Source organism: Portunus trituberculatus, chromosome 41, assembly GCF_017591435.1.
Source record: "Portunus trituberculatus isolate SZX2019 chromosome 41, ASM1759143v1, whole genome shotgun sequence".
Lineage (NCBI taxonomy): Eukaryota > Metazoa > Arthropoda > Malacostraca > Decapoda > Portunidae > Portunus > Portunus trituberculatus.
The window spans coordinates 11,937,874-11,959,279 of NC_059295.1; the positions used below are offsets into that span (position 1 = coordinate 11,937,874).

At 38.6% G+C, this 21,406-nt stretch overlaps 1 protein-coding gene across 4 annotated transcripts in view; it reads right to left on the reverse strand.

Moving 5' to 3' along the window:
* LOC123516504 (E3 ubiquitin-protein ligase HERC2-like) overlaps nucleotides 1-21,406 on the reverse strand; it is a 456,561-nt gene that overhangs the window by 362,292 nt on the left and 72,863 nt on the right. For all 4 annotated transcript variants that reach the window (XM_045275907.1, XM_045275905.1, XM_045275904.1 and 1 more), the window contains one exon: nucleotides 12,159-12,405. In XM_045275907.1, coding sequence (XP_045131842.1) covers nucleotides 12,159-12,405 — 247 coding nt within the window. The remainder of the gene's footprint in view (nucleotides 1-12,158; nucleotides 12,406-21,406) is intronic.

Consider the following 21,406-nt stretch of genomic DNA (forward strand, 5'->3'; position numbering starts at 1 on the left):
ACATCTCTTTTGTCTACAGTTTCCCTCACCAATGTCTCATTTGACTTAATAACCTTCACCACTTTCTCAGCTATCTTCTCTTCTATGATCTGTTGATCTATAATTTCAGCAAGGCCCAAAGTTTTCTCCCTGACTCTTTGATTTCCTTTTCCAGACTTGCAACTTTGTAATTTACCTCCTTTCTTTCCACTTCCTGACTTTTTTTCCATTCAGCCTGCTTCTCCATCACTTTTCCTAGAGATTCTCCACATTTTTCGCAATTCACTTTAATTAGCTTAACTTCCTCTTTCAATGCTGCATTTTCCTTCTTCATATCGGCACAGTCTTTCTTTACATTGTCATAACTCGTTTCCAGGCCGTGTGTGTGTGTGTGTGTGTGTGTGTGTGTGTGTGTGTGTGTGTGTGTGTGTGTGTGTGTGTGTGTGTGTGTGTGTGTGTGTTTGTGTATTTACCTAGTTGTAGTTTTACAGGGCCTGGGCTTTATGCTCGTGTGGCCCCGTCTCCATATCTACACTTATCCAATTTTACTTTAAAAGTATGCACACTTGTTGCAGACACTACTTCTTCATTTAAACTGTTCCACGTCTCAATACATCTTTGTGGGAAACTATATTTTTTAACATCTCTCAGACATCTTCCTTTTCTCAGCTTTTTACTATGCGACCTTGTGCTTCAAATGTCATATTCTTCTCTCAGGATCAGTTTCTCATTATCCTCTTGGTCCATTCCATTGATCAATTTATAAACTTGTATCAGATCTCTCTCTCTCTTCTTTGTTCCAGGGTTGGTAGATCCATAGCCTTTAGTCTCTCCTCATATGTCATCCCTTCAAATTCTGGAACCATTCTTGTAGCCATTTTTTGTAGTCTCTCCAACTTTCTTATATGTTTCTTTTTATGAGAGGCCCACACTACTCCTGTATATTCCAATCTGGGTCTTATTATAGTACTTATCAATTTCTTCATCATTTCTTTTTCCATGTAGTGAAATGCTACTCCAATATTCTTTAGCAAATTATATGCCTCTCTGAAAATTCTATCAATATGGCTTACCGGTTGATTGTTTTCTTCCATCGTCACTCCTAAGTCCTTTTCCTTTTTTACTTTCTCCAGTTCTACTCCATCTCCCATCTTATAGATTCCCACGGGTCGTCTTTCACTCTTTCCAATTTCTATGACATGGCTTTTGTCCACATTGAATTCCATTTCCCACTTTTTACTCCATTCCCAGATCTTATTTAGGTCTTCCTGCAGTATTTCACAATCCTCTTTTTGCTTTATAACTCTGCACAGTTTCGTATTGTCCGCAAACAGATTTATGTAGATGTTCACTCCTTCTGGCATGTCGTTTATATATATGAGGAAAAGTATTGGTGCCAATACTGACCCCTGTGGCACTCCGCTTTCTACTGCTCTCCACTTGGACTTCATATCTTTAACTACCATTCTTATTTCTCTCCCCCTCAAATAATTTTCTATCCATCTCAATGTGTTTCCTTTTAAGCCACCCTTCTCCTCTAACTTCCACAGTAATCTTGCATGTGGTACTTTGTCAAACGCCCGCCTTTTTTAAATCCAATAAATACAGTCAACCCATCCCTCTCTCTTGTACTCTATTAACTATTCTAGAATAGAAACTCAATAAATTAGTTACACACGACCGTCTTTTTCTAAAACCAAATTGGCTATTTGATATTAATTTATTGTATTCAAGGAACTCAATCCATTGTTTCTTTATTATTATTCTCTCACACATCTTGCATATTACACTAGTTAGTGATACCGGTCTGTAATTTAAAGGTTCTTCCTTCCTTCCGCTCTTATATATGGGAACCACCTCAGCTCTTTTCCATTCTACTGATACTGTTCCATTTTCTATTGAGCATTTTATGATGTTGTAAATAGGACTTGCTAGTTCTTCCCTACATTCTCTCAGTATTCTGCCTGAGACTTCATCCAGTCCCATTGCCTTTTCTTCATCCAATTCCTTCATTAACTCTTTCATTTCAAGCTTGGTTACTTTAACCTCTTTCATATAGATGGGCTCTCTATTACCCTGTGGCCTTTCAAATTTGGATTCCTCCTGGAATTTATTATTCAATAGTTCTGCCATACTTTTTGGGTCTTCCAACATCCCATTTTCTCCTATTAACCTTTCTATTGTTTCTTTTTGCCTAATTTTTCCATTTATGAATCTGTAGAACAATTTTGGTTGCTCCTTACATTTTTTGACAATGTCCTTTTCATAGTTCCTTTCCTCATCCTTCCTCACTTTAACCCTTAAAGTACGATGGGTTGATTTACTTTCCGTCTGTTACAATGGGGAAAAATCATACCTGTCAAAAATACTAAAATTATTTTTTCCTTATAAAAACATATTCCTTTGTGTTATTCTGAGTACAACGATGTAATCTTTAACATGTTATGACCTCTGAGAGCAAAGTTATTGCATATAAAAAAATTCATGGCAGAACCCGCCGCTAAGAAATACCCCCCATGGTCAGATAACAACGCACGCTCTCTCTCTCTCTCTCTCTCTCTCTCTCTCTCTCTCTCTCTCTCTCTCTCTCTCTCTCTCTCCTTTTGGGCATTAGAATTTGATGTAAAAGTAGGAACTTTTGCACTTTCATGTCAAGAATATGCTAACTCAGATATATGAAATGATGTGCAAAACAGGAAAAGAAAAAGAAACCACATATTACAAGTATTGTGGATTTCTATAATAATTGGAATCTGGCAACTCTTATTAGCAATGGGATTCATGTGACTTGGCCGACAAGCACAGTCCTGTAGAGGCAATCAGGGTGACATACACCAGCGCATTGCTGGAGGGGAATAGGCTACGTGAGGAGGTCTATGAACGTCGCTGTGAGGGTTGGTCTCTGTCTCCCAGATCACTATCAGAATCATTACTGGAGCCTTCACTTTCTTCTGTCTCAGCAAAAAAATCAGTCTTCATTTTCATCACTCCTCAATGTCATTACCGAGTAACACTGATATAACATCACTCGGAGTACCGTTTCCTCCCTCCGGGTGACGGGGGTTGCCAGATGTCACCTCGAAATGAGAAAAGATGACCTATTGTGAGGGAACATATGTCTCAAGGCTCAAGCAGACGAGCGAGAAAAGATGCCAGATACCTCCACTTGCCCCAGGACCAATAGCGAGGGGGAGAGATTCAAATGTTTAGAGTGGGAAATCATGATTAACAGTACGATCCCCGCCTCTCCGCATGCGATGCTACAATCGTACATATACGATCACCGTACTTTAAGGATTAACATATTCATTCCTCACTGCCTTGAAGTTTTCCTTATTTACTGGATTTCTATTTCTCCTCCACCTTTTCCATGCTCAATCTCTTTTCTCCTTTGCCCTAGCACACCTTACATTAAACCAATCTTTTTTTCCTTCTTCTTTAGGTCTGTATTTTGGGACATATTCCCTGACTCCTGTTTTGTATATTTGCAAAAATAAGTAATACTTCTCTTGCACTGTCTCTGAGTTTTCAATCTCCTCCCAGTTAACGTATTTGAAGTAGTTCTTGAGATTCTCAATATCAGCCTTTCTGTAATTTAATCGGTCTTCTTTGTATGAATCGTCTCTATCTTCGTTTCCCTCTTCTATATCCATTTCTAATATTACATGGTCACTCTTTCCTAATGGGCACTTATATCTTATATCATCGTTCATTTGTATACCCTTTGTAAAAACTAGGTCCAATCTCGCCGGCTCGTCGTTTCCTCTGAATCTTGTGTTTTCCTTTACTCTTTGGTCCATCATATTATCTATCATTAGGTTCAGGAATCTTTCTCCCCATACTTCTTCCCCTATACCACTTTCATAATTTTCCCAGTCCACTTCTACTAATATCACTTTTCACCTTTCTTTAATGATTCTCGTTAGACTCCTTATTGTGTCATCTATCATGTCTTTATATTCTTGATTGGTCCATGAATTTGTTTTTGGTGACACATATGTTACAATGATTGTTAACTCTTTTTAAAAAAATATGCCTCTTAACATACAGTATTTCTGCTTTTCCTTCCCCACATTCCACTTGGTTTATCACCATCTCCTTTAACATTATCATGACTCGTCCTCCTCCTTTACCCCTCTGTCTCTCTTCCATACATTATACCTATTATCCAAGTCTATTTTGATTGCCTCATTTAGTTTTGTTTCAGCCAGGCACACAATATCCGGTTCTTCTTTCTTTATGTAATCTCTTAATTCTAATTTACTTGATAAAACCCCGTCTATGTTTGAATACATCATTTTTAGTCTATTGCCTTTATCACTTTTAGTTAAATTTTTTTCACTTTTTCCTCTTCCTTCTCTTTTATATACCATTTCCTTATCTTATCTCCTAGAATTCTCCAAAAAAATGTTTTTTTTCCCTCTTCTGACCTTTCATTATTTTTTTCCCTTACTGCTGCTGCCAGTTCGTTGTATCTCTTCCTTTCTTCCTCATTTCAATTTTTCTTATATATATATCCTTGCAACCTTCTGTTTCTCTGAGTTTAGTTATTCTATATAATATTTATTCTGTTGCTGCTTGTGATTTTAGTAGTACAGGATCTTAATTGGTCTCGTTTTTCCTTCTTGATATGGTCCCATTCTGTTTATTTCTTCTACTTCCTCTTCTAAGTTCTGCCTATCTTCATCGTTTAGATTTTTTAGTAGGTCTTTGACTGATTTCATTTCTTCTTTTTCTCTTCTTGGTCTATATTTTATAATTTTTTCTTTTAGTCCAAATACGATTACACTTTTTTTCAGCAATTTCCCTAACTAGATTTTCATTTGTCTTGAGGACTCCTACCATTTAGTTTGTCATATTTTCATCTGTGTGTGTGTGTGTGTGTGTGTGTGTGTGTGTGTGTGTGTGTGTGTGTGTGTGTGTGTGTGTGTGTGTGTGTGTGTGTGTGTGTGTGTGTGTATTTACCTAGTTGTATTATACAGGGTTTGACCAGGGCTCATTATGTCCTGTTTCCATATCTCCATTTATCTATTTTTTCCATAAAGTTATGCACATTATGTACTGTAACAACTTCATTATCCAATGCATTCCACTTTTCCACCGTTTTGTGTGGAAAACTGTATTTTCAAATATCCTTCACACAATGCCTCATCCTGATCTTTTCATGTCCTCTTGTCCTTCCATCTTCTTCTGTCAACAGCACCATATCTTCTTTGTCTATCTTTTCACTGCCATTGACTATCTTGTACATTGTTATTAGGTCCCCCACGTTCTCTTCTATCTTGTAAGGTTGGCAGTCCCATTTCTTTCAATCGTTCTTCATATGTCAAATCCTTTAATTCCGGCACCATCTTTGTAGCAATCTTCTGTATCCTTTCAAATTTTCTTATACCCTTTTTAGAGCACGGAGACCTCACCACTGCTGCATATTCCAGCTTTGGAAGTATCATGCTTGTGATGATTTTTTTGCATCATATATTTGTCCATGAATTGAAATGTCACCCTTATATTAGTCAGCATTTTATATGATAATCCAAATATTTTGCTTATGTGTTTTTCAGGGTTCAGATTTTAATGTATAATAACTCCCAGATCTTTTTCCTTTTTAATCTTCATTATTTGTTCCTCTGCCATCTGATAATTCCATAACGGTCTTCTTTTGCTCTTTCCTAATTCCATTATATAACATTTCTTGGCATTAAACTCCAATTTTCACTTCTTACTCCACTCATAGATTTTGTTTATATATTCCTGTAATAGCAAGCAGTCCTCCTGGTTTTGATAACTCTTAGCAGCTTTGCATCATCAGCAAATAAATTAATGTAACTGTATACCCCATTGTGAATGTCATTTACATAAATCTGAAACATAATGGGGGCTAACACTGACCCTTGTGGCACTCCACTTGTTACTTTACCCTAAGATGATTATGTATCTGACTGATCGCAGTTCTCATCTCCCTATCCTTAAAATAATCCCTTGTCTATTATAACAAAGTTCCTTGCAGACCTTCTATGTTCTCTAGTTTCCAAGGTAGTCTTCCATGAGGGACTTTATAAAAAGCCTTTTTTTATGTCCAGGTATACTGTGTCCACCCATCCATCTCTGCTTTTCAGTCCTTCTATAACTCTCGAGTAGAAGCTTAATAAATTCAATTCACATGACAGTCCTGTCCTAAACCCGTTGGCTCTCTTTCATTCTCGTGGAACTCTCCCTTCATTTAATGAACCTGTAATAATTTCCCAAATTGGATCCATCAGTTGCTCTTTATATTCTCTTAGCACCCAGCCTAATACACCATCTAGCCCCATTGCTTTTCTGACATCCAAATTATCTAATAATCTTCTAATATCCTCTTTAGGCACTATGATTTCCTGCAATCCTCGGCAATGCAATGCCCTATTAGGTTCTGTAAACTCTTCTACAGTGAACACAGTTTAGAAGCTCTCATTCATTATTTCACACATTTCCTTTACTGTTTGGTATGTCTCACCTTCTTTAATTAATTTTTCTATTTTTTCCTTATTCTTTATCTTATCATTTATGAATTTGTAGAAAAGTTTTGGTTCATCTTTGCTTTTTTGCACCACATCTTTCTCAAAGTTTCTTTCTTTCTCCTTACCTTAATACATTCATTTCTCGCATCATTATACTGCTGTCTGTTATTGTCATTTCTGTTTTGTGAGTTTCTTCCAAGCTTTATCTTTTGCCTTTTTAGCTTCTGAGCATCTAGCATTGTACCAAGCCTATATATTTTTCTTAACTCTATAAATAGGTACATATTTCTTTACTAATGAGATACTGCGGTATTTCATTACCGCATTACGGAGTCGAGGTTATCCTCATGGCATGAGCGTATATGAATACTAAGATATGAGATCCATCATAGCAGGCAATAGAGGAGTGAAAACATAAATATCGTGGTGAAAGATAACACGCCAAGCTAAAAGGGTCACAAGAAGAAGAAGAAGAGTCACTGCAAGTCTCCGCCTCGTCTGTGGGCCATCTCATCTCCGCTTTATTTTTTGGTATTCCATGTAAGATTTCACTTTATGCACTACAAAACAATCCTTTCTAGGAGGCAAGGTTTGTAAAAAGCTAATAAAAATGTTGTTTTTGTGAACATAAATGCATATATAAGACAGTAACACCACCGGCTTATTTTATGCCGATACTTCCAATACCTAAAAGAATTTACTACTTAGTGATATATTTGATATAAGATATTGATGACACTAAATTAATATAATACGGCGTACTAAGTTTCCGTAGTGATTACCATATGTCATAGAATACTGTTTTCTGTGGTAATAAGCCACAACCTAGAAATTTAGAATAAACTAAAAATTTTTCTATTTAATTGAAAATATTAGGTGAAAGCTCATGTTTCTGAATTGGTCTACTAATGTGTAATGAATTAATATAAAAAAATGTCAGATTTAATTAAAGAGAAACATGCACAACAAAATGAGTTTCTTTTGCTAATATTTTGTGTCTGTTTTACAGTTTTAATAATTTTAAAAATATTTTTGATAACCAAAATATTGTCAATAAAATTAATAATGAAAATGCACAAGACCAAATGGTCGCTAAAGGAGCAAGAAGTAAGAATTTAAAATAACTAACAAGAATCAGAAGACTGAGAAGATATTCATTCCAATTACTGAATAATTCACCTTTGCAAATGGCTTCAAAAAGCTTCTAGAATTGCTCCTATTTCACAAATGTTCTCAGAAGGTCTTACAGCATCCCCCAAAACAAAGCCTCCCATCTGATAGTAGTATCGGTATCGGTGGTATCGGTATCGGCCCAATTAGGTGGTATCGGTATCAGTATCGGAATCGGCCAAAATTTTGGTATCGGTACATCTCTAGCTCTGACGTTGTTAAAGAATCTTGGATCCAGCTCCCACTCTTCTCGTGCCTCATGTGCAGTCTGCCAGCACTGAGTACAGACGGAATCTCTTCAATCTGCCTGTAATTCACCAAGATGGCCTAAAAACGTCCTTCATCTTCTTCTGCATGTGGGGTTATTTTTGATAAGTGGATTTTTTATAAACTGGTAAAGCTCAGAGGAAGATGGTGACTGACTGTGGTGTGAGTGGTGAAGACAGTGATGCAGTGAGTGTTTTGTTTACGTATTCTTTGTTTTGTTGTTTTCTCTTATCATTTTTTGCTTTCTCTTATTATTTCTTGCTTTTCCCTTTACTTTAAATATACTTCTAGTACTTAGAATGGTAAATAATAAAAACATGTTAATTTAGCCAAATAAATAGAGTATTTTGTACGAATTTTTTGGGACCACATCCCGCATCCCCCCTATTATATATTGTTTCTTATGAGAATTACATGTTTGTTTTAAGCGAATTTGATATACGCGATGCCTCTTAGAACGCATCTATCGCGTAAATCGAGTTACCTGTATATAATTTTTTTCTAACCCATGTGGTATGTTGGGGACCAGCTCAGAACGCATCCTCCCTATTCCATCATTTCCTATGGGAAAATTATGTCCACTTAACAAATTTTTGCTCTACGAACAGCTTTGATACCCCATATCCAGTTCATTAAGCAGAGTATTGCTGTATATACAGGCAACCCCCGTTTAACAAAGGTTCACACAACGAAATTTCGTTACAATGAAGGTTTCATTTTACTACCATCTGCTCGTTTAACGAACACCAAACTCGCTTTAACGAAGTTTTATCCAGGTAACTTTTTCCAAGTTTGAAAGCCCCGCTGTATCACGCAAGCCAACAAGCTTTTGAATACACCAGAAGCTGCAAATACTAAGGCCTGCCTTAGGAGAAATTCTGAAACATCTGTAGAATCAAGATCAATATCAAGATCAAGCCTCTCGTGGACAACACGCACCACATAACCGCGTCAGCAGCACCTCGTCTTCACTCGCTCAACTTACCACCAAAACGCCTTGCAATATGGCCTAGCGTTCCTAAGAAGACCAGGATGTCTCTTACTCTGGAAGTGAAGCTGGATATTATTCACAGACATGAAAGAGGAGAGAAAACTATAGCAATGCTGGCCACCATCTTGACTCCATATACTGTCTACTATTTTCAAGTCAGCAGACTATTAAGAAGGCTGGTGAGACTGTATCTTCCTTGCCATCTAAAAGAACCACTTGAACTCGTGACTCTACACTAGATAAAATGGAAAGCCTTGTGGAAATGTGGTACATAAGTTTTGTATGCGGTACAATGATGCGCCCTTTGTTTACATTCCACAGGTTGCTGGTTAGTGTCTTTCCCGTTTCACTTTCCCTCCCTTCATAAATTTAGGATCATCAACATTATAAAGTTACATACATACATACATTAGTGTACATTATAATGACTTAAATTAAATCTAACTGCCTAAATGTTAAACTTCATAATTTTTACTTTCATTGAAACTTTCACTGTACTATGATGCACTCTCGCTTTGCTTACTCTCAGTGGAAGTTCAAGTCAGGGGTTATAATCCGTTCGCTTAACGAAGTTTCACTTAACGAAGTGTTTTTAGGAACATAACCCCTTCGTTAAGCAGGGATTGCCTGTATATATATTGTAAAAACATCCTACAAAATAAACAATGCAATTACTGCTGTAGACTTTAACAGAACATGCATTCAGTATGACCTTTTATCAATATATATATATATATATATATATATATATATATATATATATATATATATATATATATATATATATATATATATATATATATATGAAGTGCCACACATAGAAAGTGAGACACTAACCAGTCTTGGCTAAATTGGGTTTATTGCATGTAACATTTTCATCCTTCCTCTATTAAATGGTGGTGAATGTGACTCTCTTGCAATAGAAGTTAGGTAGACACCCCCCAACAAAAATGTGAGTTCCCTTCCTCCCACTGTGCCTGCTGTCCCTTTACAAATGTTTCTGGTAAATTTTTACCATAACATGAACAGCTCACTTCTGGATAAAATAATATTTATCTGGTGGATTTTGTCCTGTTTTGAATGAATACGCACTTCGTTTCCGTCGCAAACCAGTAGTTTTTTTAACCTCTCCCACCTCCAACTCTTATGTAAACACGATTTTGCGGTAAAACAAACCATTTCTTTCTTTTTTATGTGTAGATTTCTACCTGTTTTGAGTAAATATGCACTTTCTTTTTACTGCAAAACAGTATATATATTTTTTTTTTTCCTACCACCCTCCTCCCCCCGTCTGTTGTGGACATACAAGTTTCCGGTAAAATGAGGCATTTTTTTTCTGGTATAATTTTACCAGTTTTCAATGAAAATGCACTTACCTAATCTAACCTAACCAAACCTAAACCTAACCTAACCTCACTAACCAAAACCTAACCCAACCCAACCTATCCTAACTGCAATGGTTAAGATATGCATAGGAAGTCATTACCTTGCTGGTGGTCCAGTCCTTCCTCGTCGCTGGAGACGTCACTGAGATAAGGTGGCTGTCAGAGTTGGCTGCCTTGGGATTCTACACTTTTCTCGTTTTAAAAAAACTGGTGAATAGCAAGGAAGTAGTGCACGCTACATCTGACACACAGTGACATCTTCCTTAGACTGATTAAATATTTCAAACTGAACCACTTCTCTCACCACACGTTGAAATACGACACTATTATTGGCTAAATAAATTCTAATTTTTCTTATTGGCTACTGGTTTCATATTGAAACAAAAGAACCAATCACCGTCATAATATATCGCTCTTGCGCAGATAATGTAACATATGCACACACGAACGCACACACGAACGCACACACCAAAACAACAGCATTCCTCAGCCTGTCCATCGCACGTGGTGGTGTGTCGCTTCCTGCCATTGACATAGCAGTGAATTTCAACTTAAAAAAAAAAGTAAATAAATAATAATTTGCGATGGACAGGTATGTATGGGTTCAAGTTGATCAGAAGAACAAGGTCTTTAAGGTAAGAAAGGTAACGAAAGCCAACTTGCTGTTCATGTTAAAGTAAAATAATAGCATGGTTTTGTGATATATATTACTCTCTGATGCTATCAATTTTCTGCATATAGCAATGGATCTTCATCATTGTATGACAACACTGTTGGAAAAAATTGCAACAATGTCTGACCATAATTCCAATGAGGCAAGTAAAGTTAACTATAATCTTATGTTGGAAATACTCAAATATCAAACATCAATTTTGTCTTAAATGGATTAAAACATTGGCATTGAACAAAATCACCCATTACTGAATTGTTCTTGTTATAAGCTTCATTGAAAAATAAAATAAAAAAATATCTCAGAAAATAACTGATATTTATATCTCTGGCAGCTGCCAAGCTGAAGTGCTTTTGTTGTGGTACATGACTTTGTGTGGCACTTCATCTATATATATACAATATATATATATATATATATATATATATATATATATATATATATATATATATATATATATATATATATATATATATATATATATATATATATATATATATATATATATATATATATATATATATATATATATATATATATATATATATATATATATATATATATATATATATATTGCTGTGCCTACCCCAACTCCTCACAACTGTTAGGGTGGCTGCAGCGAAAACCAAGAGGGATTCGTTATGTGTGTTGAGGCAAGGCAAGCCAGCAGAGATCACACCAGGCAGGCACAGGAAAAACAAAGGCACTTGACATTCATCACCACCACTTCATTATATGTCACAGCACTGGTTTCTCAGTACAATGCCAAGCAAGGTAGTCACAAGCACACTTTCACAACACTGTCACTAGCACAGGATGTGAGGTGGAACACAGGTGGAGACTTGGTCAGAGGTGCAGTAGGTAGTACAGCCAGTCCAAGTTCCAGGTGGCGCTGGAATGCTGGTACCGTTATCTACATCACCTCTGCACCTCTGTTCCGAAACTGTTCGCCAGTTCGTACACTCAGATGATGTATTCAAACCGTCTCACACATACACACGAATGCACACACAGAAGCTGTTTGCCGGTTTGTACATTTGAATCATGTATTCACATCATCTCACGCACGTACGCATGCACACACATGCACAATATATATATATATATATATATATATATATATATATATATATATATATATATATATATATATATATATATATACAAGATAAGGTGATAAAAGGAAAAGTTGCACATACCTTTGAGGGCAGTAACTAGAGTGGGTACACTGTGGTCGTCTGAAGAGCCATGACCCAATCGTCCATAGTTTCCACGTCCCCAAGTGTAGAGTTCTCCTTGGGTGGTAATGGCAGCACTATATGTGGACCCACAGGCAATAGACACTACTGTCTTGCCCTGCAGTTCTTGCACCAATGTTGGTTCCTCTCGGGAATTGCTGTCTCCATGACCAAGGCGGCCACCGTCCCCGTTGCCCCATGAATGAACCTGATGGTGTGACAGCACAACAAAAGGATTATTTAATTTTTAGTCAAAGCCAAAAGAAGACTGCATAATAATTCATTTTCTAAGAAAAAAACAAAACTAAATGTGAGAATAAAAATAAAGAATAATTAATGTAGTTAAGATATCTATAAACATTATGGAAAATTCATCTTTTGAATTCTAATGCCTGTACACTCATGTTTTATTTTGAAGAATATTGTTATCAAAGTATCCTTCTTAGCTTTCTTTACAGAACATATTTACGGGTATTGTGCTAGACAACATGATCAGTATAGTGTTACATGTTAAAGAAAGAAAAAAAATTCTGAGGAGACAGTAGACATCAGTTGGCAAAATTAAATGAACTGCTAAGATACTTCATAAGCACTGGAGTAGGTGCATGTTGTAGATTTGCTTCTCACTCAGCTGTGACCTTCATGAATGTTTCTCTTTATGCTTCACAACATAAGGAGGAGGTCATATCCTGCCCTCTAAAAGCAAGTTTCTTCCTTACTACATGTTCCTAAAACATGTGCACCTTACATTAAGAAAATAGAAAAAACGATAAAGATGGTTCCAATAATAACAGTGTCAGAGCCCCCAACAGAAGAGACTTGTTCTAGGGTGGACTAGTCTCTTACGATTGACCCAGTGTCTTGACACTCACCACAACTTTATTAACTTCTGCAAAATTCATGGTCTTGAATCTAATATTGAATATGCAGAAAATCATCTCTCCTCTCATAAACCTCATCTTATTTTCTCACTGAAACACAGGTGTCTGAAGTTATTGACAATAAGCAACCTCTTCCCTGTTCCCTTTTACTTTTTCTATCCTCTACTTCATTCCAAAACTGGATGTTGCATGTACACACACAATGACCTGGCAGAGATTATTGTATCTAGCATGGAAGCTCTTTCTCTCACCCTAAACCTTCCAAACCTTGGTTGAACTCAATCTGTTCTCATGCTATACATGAGAAAGAAGCACCCCACACACTACTCATGCACTTTCTATCCCTTGTTTGAAATTATGTAAAGACTGTTCTTCAACTAGCTAAAAATTCCTTCATCAATAGATACTGTCAAAACCTTTCCAGACCTATGAGTACCTCTCTTCATGACTTTGGCGACTGGTCAAAATTATATCCAATAACTTCTCTTCATCTTTCCCTTCTTTATTTCAGCCTAATGGCACCAATTCAATCTCGTCTGTCTCTAAGGCTGAACTCCTTCCTTAAACCTTAAAGCTTTATTTGGTACAAGTCCTAGGATCTGAAAGATATTAAAGACAAATACTGAGGCATCACTGTGCATACAGAGGTCCTCTTTTAGTGCACACCTCAATTAATGCCTTTCCGGCTTTATGTGTACCCTCACTTTGTTTTCATCTCTTGTATAATGTGCAAAATTTCCAACTTCATGCACACTTGGCAAAAGAAGCTTTCATTTGAGAACAAAACATATTTGCTTTAAAATTATTTTATTTCTTTCCACCAAATACCAATAAAATAAATTAAAATAAATTTAGAGATGATATTTTAATAACAAAAATTATAACTAAATGTCAATATATATAAATTAAACATTACATAACAAAGAACCAACAAGACAGTTCAATGCCATGTTTGTTTTGATTTAGCTATGTTGTTGGATCTTGCCTGTGTTACAGTTTCATGTTTCACGTTTACTTAGCATTATGGGATTTTTTACCTTTGTAGGTTGGTGATACATAATATGTGATCTTTGTAGGATTGTGAATATGGATCCTTCCAAAAATACAAAAGAGAAGAGTGTTACAGGTATAGTTTATTAAGAAAAGTACAATATTTTCACTTCAAGAGAAACTAAACATCACAGCCAAGGTTGAGACAGGTGAAAAGCTCCATGAAGTAGGCAGATTTTACTCTACTAATGAGTCTACACTGTGCAACTTGGTGAAATGTAAAGATGCTATAAAGAATGCAGTGCCGGAATAATTGATATAGGGGCCCTTATGAAAAGGTCTCAGGGGTCAATCGTGTGTGTGTGTGTGTGTGTGTGTGTGTGTGTGTGTGTGTGTGTGTGTGTGTGTGTGTGTGTGTGTGTGTGTGTGTGTGTGTGCATTTACCTAGTTGTATTTACCTAGGCCTGGGCTTTATGCTCGTGTGGCCCCGTCTCCATATCTACACTTATCCAATCTTACTTTAAAAGTGTGCACACTCTTTGCAGACACTACTTCTTCATCTAAACTGTTCCACGTCTCAATACATCTCTGCGGGAAACTATATTTTTTAATATCTCTCAGACATCTTCCCTTTCTCAGCTTTTTACATGTGCTTCGGGTGTCATATTCTTCTCTTAGGATCAGTTTCTCATTATCCACTTGGTCCATTCCGTTGATCAATTTATAGACTTGTATCAGGTCTCCTCTCTCCCTTCTTTGTTCCAAGGTTGGTAGATCCATAGCCTTTAGTCACTCCTCATATGTCATCCCTTCAAGTTCTGGGACCATTCTTGTAGCCATTTTTTGTAGCCTCTCCAATTTCCTTATGTGTTTCTTTTTATGAGGGGTCCACACTACTCCTGCATATTCCAATCTGGATCTTATTATAGTATTTATCAATTTCTTCATCATTTCTTTGTCCATGTAGTGAAATGCTACTCCAATATTCCTCAGCAAATTATATGTTTCTCTAAAAATTCTATCAATATGTCTTACTGGTTGATTGTTTTCTTCCATCGTCATCCCTAAGTCCTTTTCCTTTTTGACTTTCTCCAGTTCTACACCATCTCCCATCTTATAGATTCCCACAGGTCGTCTTTCACTCTTTCCCATTTCCATGACATGGCTTTTGTTCACATTGAATTCCATTTCCCACTTCTTACTCCATTCCCAGATCTTATTTAGGTCTTCTTGCAGTATTTCACAATCCTCCTTTTGCTTTATAACTCTGCACAGTTTCGTATCATCCGCAAACAAATTTATGTAGCTGTTCACTCCTTCTGGCACGTCGTTAATATAAATGAGGAAAAGTACTGGTGCCAATACTGACCCCTGTGGCACTCCGCTTTCTACTGCTCTCCACTTGGACTTCATATCTTTAACTACCATCCTTATTTCTCTCCCCCTCAAATAATTTTCTATCCATCTCAATGTGCTTCCTTTTAAGCCACCCTTCTCCTCTAACTTCCACAGTAATCTTGCGTGTGGCACTTTGTCAAACGCCTTTTATAAATCCAAATAGATGCAGTCAGTGTGTGTGTGTATTTACCTAGTTGTAGTTTTACAGGGCCTGGGCTTTATGCTCGTGTGGTCCCGTCTCCATATCTACACTTATCCAATTTTTCTTTAAAACTATGTACACTCTTTGCTGATACCACTTCCTCACTCAAACTGTTCCAAGTCTCAACACATCTTTATGGAAACTAAATTTTTAACATCTCTCAGACATCGTCCCTTCCTTAGTTTCTTACTATGCGATCTTGTGCTTCTAAAGTCATATTCTTCTCTCAGGATCAGTTTCTCATTATCCACTTCATCCATTCCGTTAATCAATTTATAAACTTGTATCAGATCCCCTCTCTCTCTTCTCTGCTCCAAGGTTGGTAGATCCATTGCCTTTAGTCTCCTGTGTGTGTGTGTGTGTGTGTGTGTGTGTGTGTGTGTGTGTGTGTGTGTGTGTGTGTGTGTGTGTGTGTGTGTGTGTGTGTGTGTGTGTGTGTGTGTGTGTGTGTGTGTGTATGTGGTGTGTATTTACCTATTTGTTTTACCTATTTGTGTATTACAGGGCCCGAGCTAAGCTCTCTGTGTCCTGTCTCCTTGTCCATTCCTGTCATATCTCTCTTTCATCTGATTGACACACACCGCGTCAACGACATCACTGCTCAGTTTATTCCACTTATCAATGCTACGATGCGGAAACTGTATTTTCTCACGTCATTTAGACAGATGTCTTTATTAGCTTTTTCCATGTCCTCGGAGATGATTACTTGTGGTCACCTTTATCAACTCTCTGTCCAGTATGTCAATCTTGTTCACCAATTTATACATAGTTATCATGTCTCCTCTTGTTCTTCTCTCTTCTAATGTGGTCAGCCCCAGCTTCCTCAGTCTTTCCTCATAGTCTAACTCCCTGAGTCCTGGTACCATCCTTGTTGCCAGCCTCTGTACCCTTTCTACCTTCTTCACATTTTTCTTCATATGCGGTGACCAGACACAAGCTGCATATTCTAACTGGGGTCTTATTAAGGTACATAATATCTTCTTCATCATTCCTTCATCTAGGTAGTGGAATGCAAGGCCAATATTTTGAAGCATGTTATATGTTTTCCAAAAAATCTTGTTAATGTGTTTCTCCGGTGACAAAGTGTTTTGCACGGTTACTCCTAAGTCTTTCTCCTCATTGGTCTCTTTAATTTTCTCATCACCCAGCCTGTAATCCCAGTTTGGTCTGTATCTACTTCTTCCCATTTTCATAACATGGGTCTTGTCTATATTAAATTCCATCTGCCACTCCTTACTCCACTCATATATTTTATCAAGATCTTCCTGTAACTTGTTACAATCTTCCACATTCCTTACTCTCCTCATAATTTTAGTATCGTCTGCAAACATGTTCATGTAACTGTCAATTCCTACTGGCATATCATTAACATAAATCAAAAACATGATGGGACCAAGCACTGACCCTTGTGGAACTCCACTGGTTACCTTCTTCCACTCGGACTTCCTTCCTCTCACCAAAGTTCTCATTTCTCTTCCCATTAAGTAATTTTCCATCCATTTTGCTAGTTTATCATTTACTCCTTTAATCTTCTTTAGTTTCCACATCAGTCTATTGTGTGGTACTTTATCAAAGGCCTTTCTCAAGTCCAGGTAGATAGCATCCACCCATCCCTCTCTATGTTGTAGTATGTCAGTCACTCTTGAATAAAAACATAATAAATTGGATATGCATGATCTTCCTTTTCTGAAACTAAACTGTCTTTCACTCAGAATGTTTTCACTTTCTAGATACTCACTCCACTTAGCTTTAATTACTTCTTCACATACCTTGCACAATATACTAGTCAACGATACTGGTCTATAATTTAGCGGTTCCATTCTACTACCATTCTTATATATAGGCACAATGTCAGCTCTTTTCCACCCTTTCGGGACTAATCCTTTTCGTATGGAGGTTTCCACAATATCAAATACGGGGTTCAACAATTGATCATTACATTCATTTAGCAACCTCCCAGATATGCCATCAGGCCCCATTGATTTATCAATATCCAGATTGCTTATAATTTTACCTCAGCAAACCGACCTCTGATGGTGGAACCTCCACATGAGATATGCTTGCCTCGTACCACACCAGTTGCATCCTTGCTGCCACATCGGTCGGACGCGCTGTGCAGGCTCCGTGTTTTCACACAGTGTTTTTCGGGAAAGGTCACGTCACCTGTCACGCAGGTACAGTGCCTTCTACGCATGATCCTATTAGGAGCGGGTAGCGACTGGGATTTGGCTTTTTTCACGCTGTTACGCAGTGTTTGTGGCTTGACATATGGCCAAGGCTGGACTGTGTTTTCGTTGGCAGGTTTGCATCCATGTCTGCCGCTGAGTGTGTCTCTGCTGACCCTCGTTTCGCCGGCTGCTCTGAAGCGCAGCAGGTCTTCCAGGAAGGGGCCTGCCGGACCCAGTCACAACGATATGAGCCGCAGGTCCAGCATCTCGTCGCCATTTGATGGTAGGATGAATGATGATAGACCGCGGCGCCGGTCAGGCGGTGGTCGGTCGCGGGCAGGGCCGGCATCACCTGCTAGTGATGCCCCGTGGAATGCTGTGATGGAGGCATTGGCAGAGCTGCGGGAGGACGTTAACAAGTTGAAGACTGGAAGGGCGGTGTCTTCCTCTGCACATACAGTGGTGTATGACGGGGCGAGGACTTCAACAGGTGAGCAGCGGCCGCGTTCCCCGGCTTACTTCTCGGGTTTTCATGACTCTGTTAGTGAGGGCGAGCTGATAGGGCAGGACCCGGGAGGCAGCGCCTTGTTGCAGGTGGCCAAGGCCTTTGGCCCTGCCGAATTGGTTTCAGCAGACATTGACCTGAAGGTTGCTGAGATGGTGAACTTTGTGTTTGACTGTGGTTTGCGTGAGGAGGACTACAAGGACATCTGCAAGGACGACGTAGTCAAGCGGCCAGCTAACTGTCCGGCCCTCGCACCGGTGGACTGTAACCCGCAGGTGTTGGAGGCTTTGTGTACGGATGCAAAGAAGGCGGACTTCTGGTTGAAGGACATCAACAAGGACATTCAGAGAGCAGCTACCATCATAGTGAAGTCTCTTTCGAGGTTGGATAAAGTGGCGCAAGATGAGGGCAATACGGTGGTTGCGCACGAAGTGGGCTAGTTAAACGGGGCTCTGGTCTTGTTAGGCAATGCTAACCATAAGAATAACATTGCTCGTCTCTTCGTGATGAAACAGTTGTTAAACCAGAAGTATGCCCATCTCTGTTTGGATAAGGTTCCGATGTCTTGGTTTCTTTTTGGTGATGACGTTTTCCTTTCGGCCAAGCAGATTGAGGACTCTGAGAAACTTAGAAACAAAATCTCCATGAAGAAGCCGGTCTCTGCATGGAAGTTCACAGGGGCAGGTCTAGAGGAGTCTGGGGGAGGCCTGCTCACAGAGGCTGGTCATCAAGAGTCCAACCTTATGTAACGACGCGACCTGCATACAGGAGTGGTCTGAGGACAGGACCCACACGGCAGGACACAGAGTCAAAAAACGGTAGGGGCCACTCCCAGTACAAGCCCAGGCAATAACAGAGGCAAGTACCAGTTTTGAAGCTGGCAAGCTTCAGTATTTTGCACATGAGTGGTGTAAAATTACTAGGGATCCTTTTGTTTTAGATATTGTTCAACACTGCCATTTTGACATCAATTCAGCTGACATTGCACACTTACTTCAATATAAGTTCAGTGAGTTAGAACAACAAATTGTCTCTGAGGAGATTTCCAAACTTTTAAAACTTAAGGTGATAAAAATTACACAGAGGGAGGATAATCAAATCATCTCTCCAATTTCTTTAAGGAAAAAGAGGAAGGGTGGTGCTGAACTTAAAAGAACTAAACACTTACATTCCATACAAACACTTCAAAATGGAGAATTTTGAACAGGCAATTACTTTGGTCAGCGAGGAGGACTTCATGGCTTCTGTTGACTTAAGACACGCTTATAATTCAGTTAGGATTGCAGAGAAACAACAGAGTTTTTTTTTGTTTCAAATGGAAAAACAATATTTATCAGTTTACCTGTTTACCCAATGGAGTGTCTGAAGGACCAAGGCTTTTCACAAGCCGGTGTTTGCTGCATTAAGGAGGATAGGTCACCGGATCACTAGTTTCGTTGATGACATCCTAATTTGTAACAGTTCCAGGCAGGGCTGTTTGCACTGCATACAGGACACCCTCCAGTTGTTGAGGAAGCTGGGGTTTCACATTAATTTGGAGAAGTCAGTGCCAGCTCCCACTCAACGTATTGAGTACTTAGGTAATATCATTGATACAAAGAGTATGACAGCGTCGTTGCCGGAACATAGGATAGTTAAGATCATGCAAGCCTGTAAGTAACTCACGGGCAAGGAAAGGGATAAAATTAGAGAAGTAGCATTAGAGTCGCTGGACTACTGGTGGCTACCTCTCCAGCAGTGACTTTAGGAAGGTTACACTACAGGAAACTGGAAAGGGCAAAAATCTTGGCTTTGCAACAAGTGAAGGGCAATTTTGACAAGACATTGGAGATCACTAATGATATGACAGATGATTTAGCATGGTGGGTACATAATATTACCATACAAAACAAACTAATTTTCAGAGGAAGTACAGACATTGACTTACACACAGACTCTTTCAACACAGGATGGGAGGTCATTTAAATGAGCATATCACAGGTGGCAGTTGGTCATTAGAGGAACAACAACTACACATAAATGCCCTTTAACTTAAGGCTATCTTACTTGCTCTTCAGACATTCAGACCTCAACTTAAGGACAAGCACATCAAAGTTTTCTGTGACAACACAACTGCCATGACTTACATTAATGAAATGGGAGGTACCAAATCCCTTACTTGCAACAACATTGCCACAGCTATCTGGGACTGGGTGTTTGGCGAATAATGCTTGGGTTACTTGCTCATACATACCAGGTAAAGATAATGTTAGGGCAGACATGGCATCTCGTAGAAGAAACGAACGACACAAATGGAAACTGAATGAGTCCATTTTACATGACCTGTTTCATGTTTTTGGCACTCCTTCCACAGATCTGTTTGCATCCAGACTGAACAAACAAGTTCAACTTTTCTGTTCCTGGAGGCCAGACCCTGGCTGCTTACTTTGATGCCTTTTCCATCAAATGGTCAATGTTTCCTCTTTGTTACATGTTTCCCCCTTTTTCACTCATCCCTAGGTGTCTGCAGAAACTCCGTGCAGAAAAAGCCACTTTGGTGGTGCCCCTGTGGCCGTCACAGCCATGGATGGGCATGTTATTGCACATGTTGGTTGACCACCCTCGGTTGATTATGAGGCGGCACACAGTCCTGACACACCCGTCCTCAGCAGAACAACAACCAGTTTTGGAACACAAATCTCATGGCATGCAGATTGTCAGGGAGACTCTCAGAGAACAAAGCATATCTGCTGAGGATACAGACATCATCATGGCCTCTTGGAAGCAGGGGACAGCCAGACAATACAGACCACACATCAGTAGGTGGACACAATTTTGTAATAGGAGACACATTAATCCCCTTAATCCCACAGTAACTTGTGTTATTAATTTTTTGACTGAATCTTTCCACAGGAACGTGGAGTATGAATGCATCAATACAGCAAGGGGTGCTCTTTCTTCTCTGGGTATTGTCATAGATGGGTGCAGGGCGGAGAACCACCCTTTGGTGGTTAGATTTATGAAGGGAGTGTTCAACATCCGGCCATCGCATCCCAGATACACAGTAACTTGGGATGTGGCTCCAG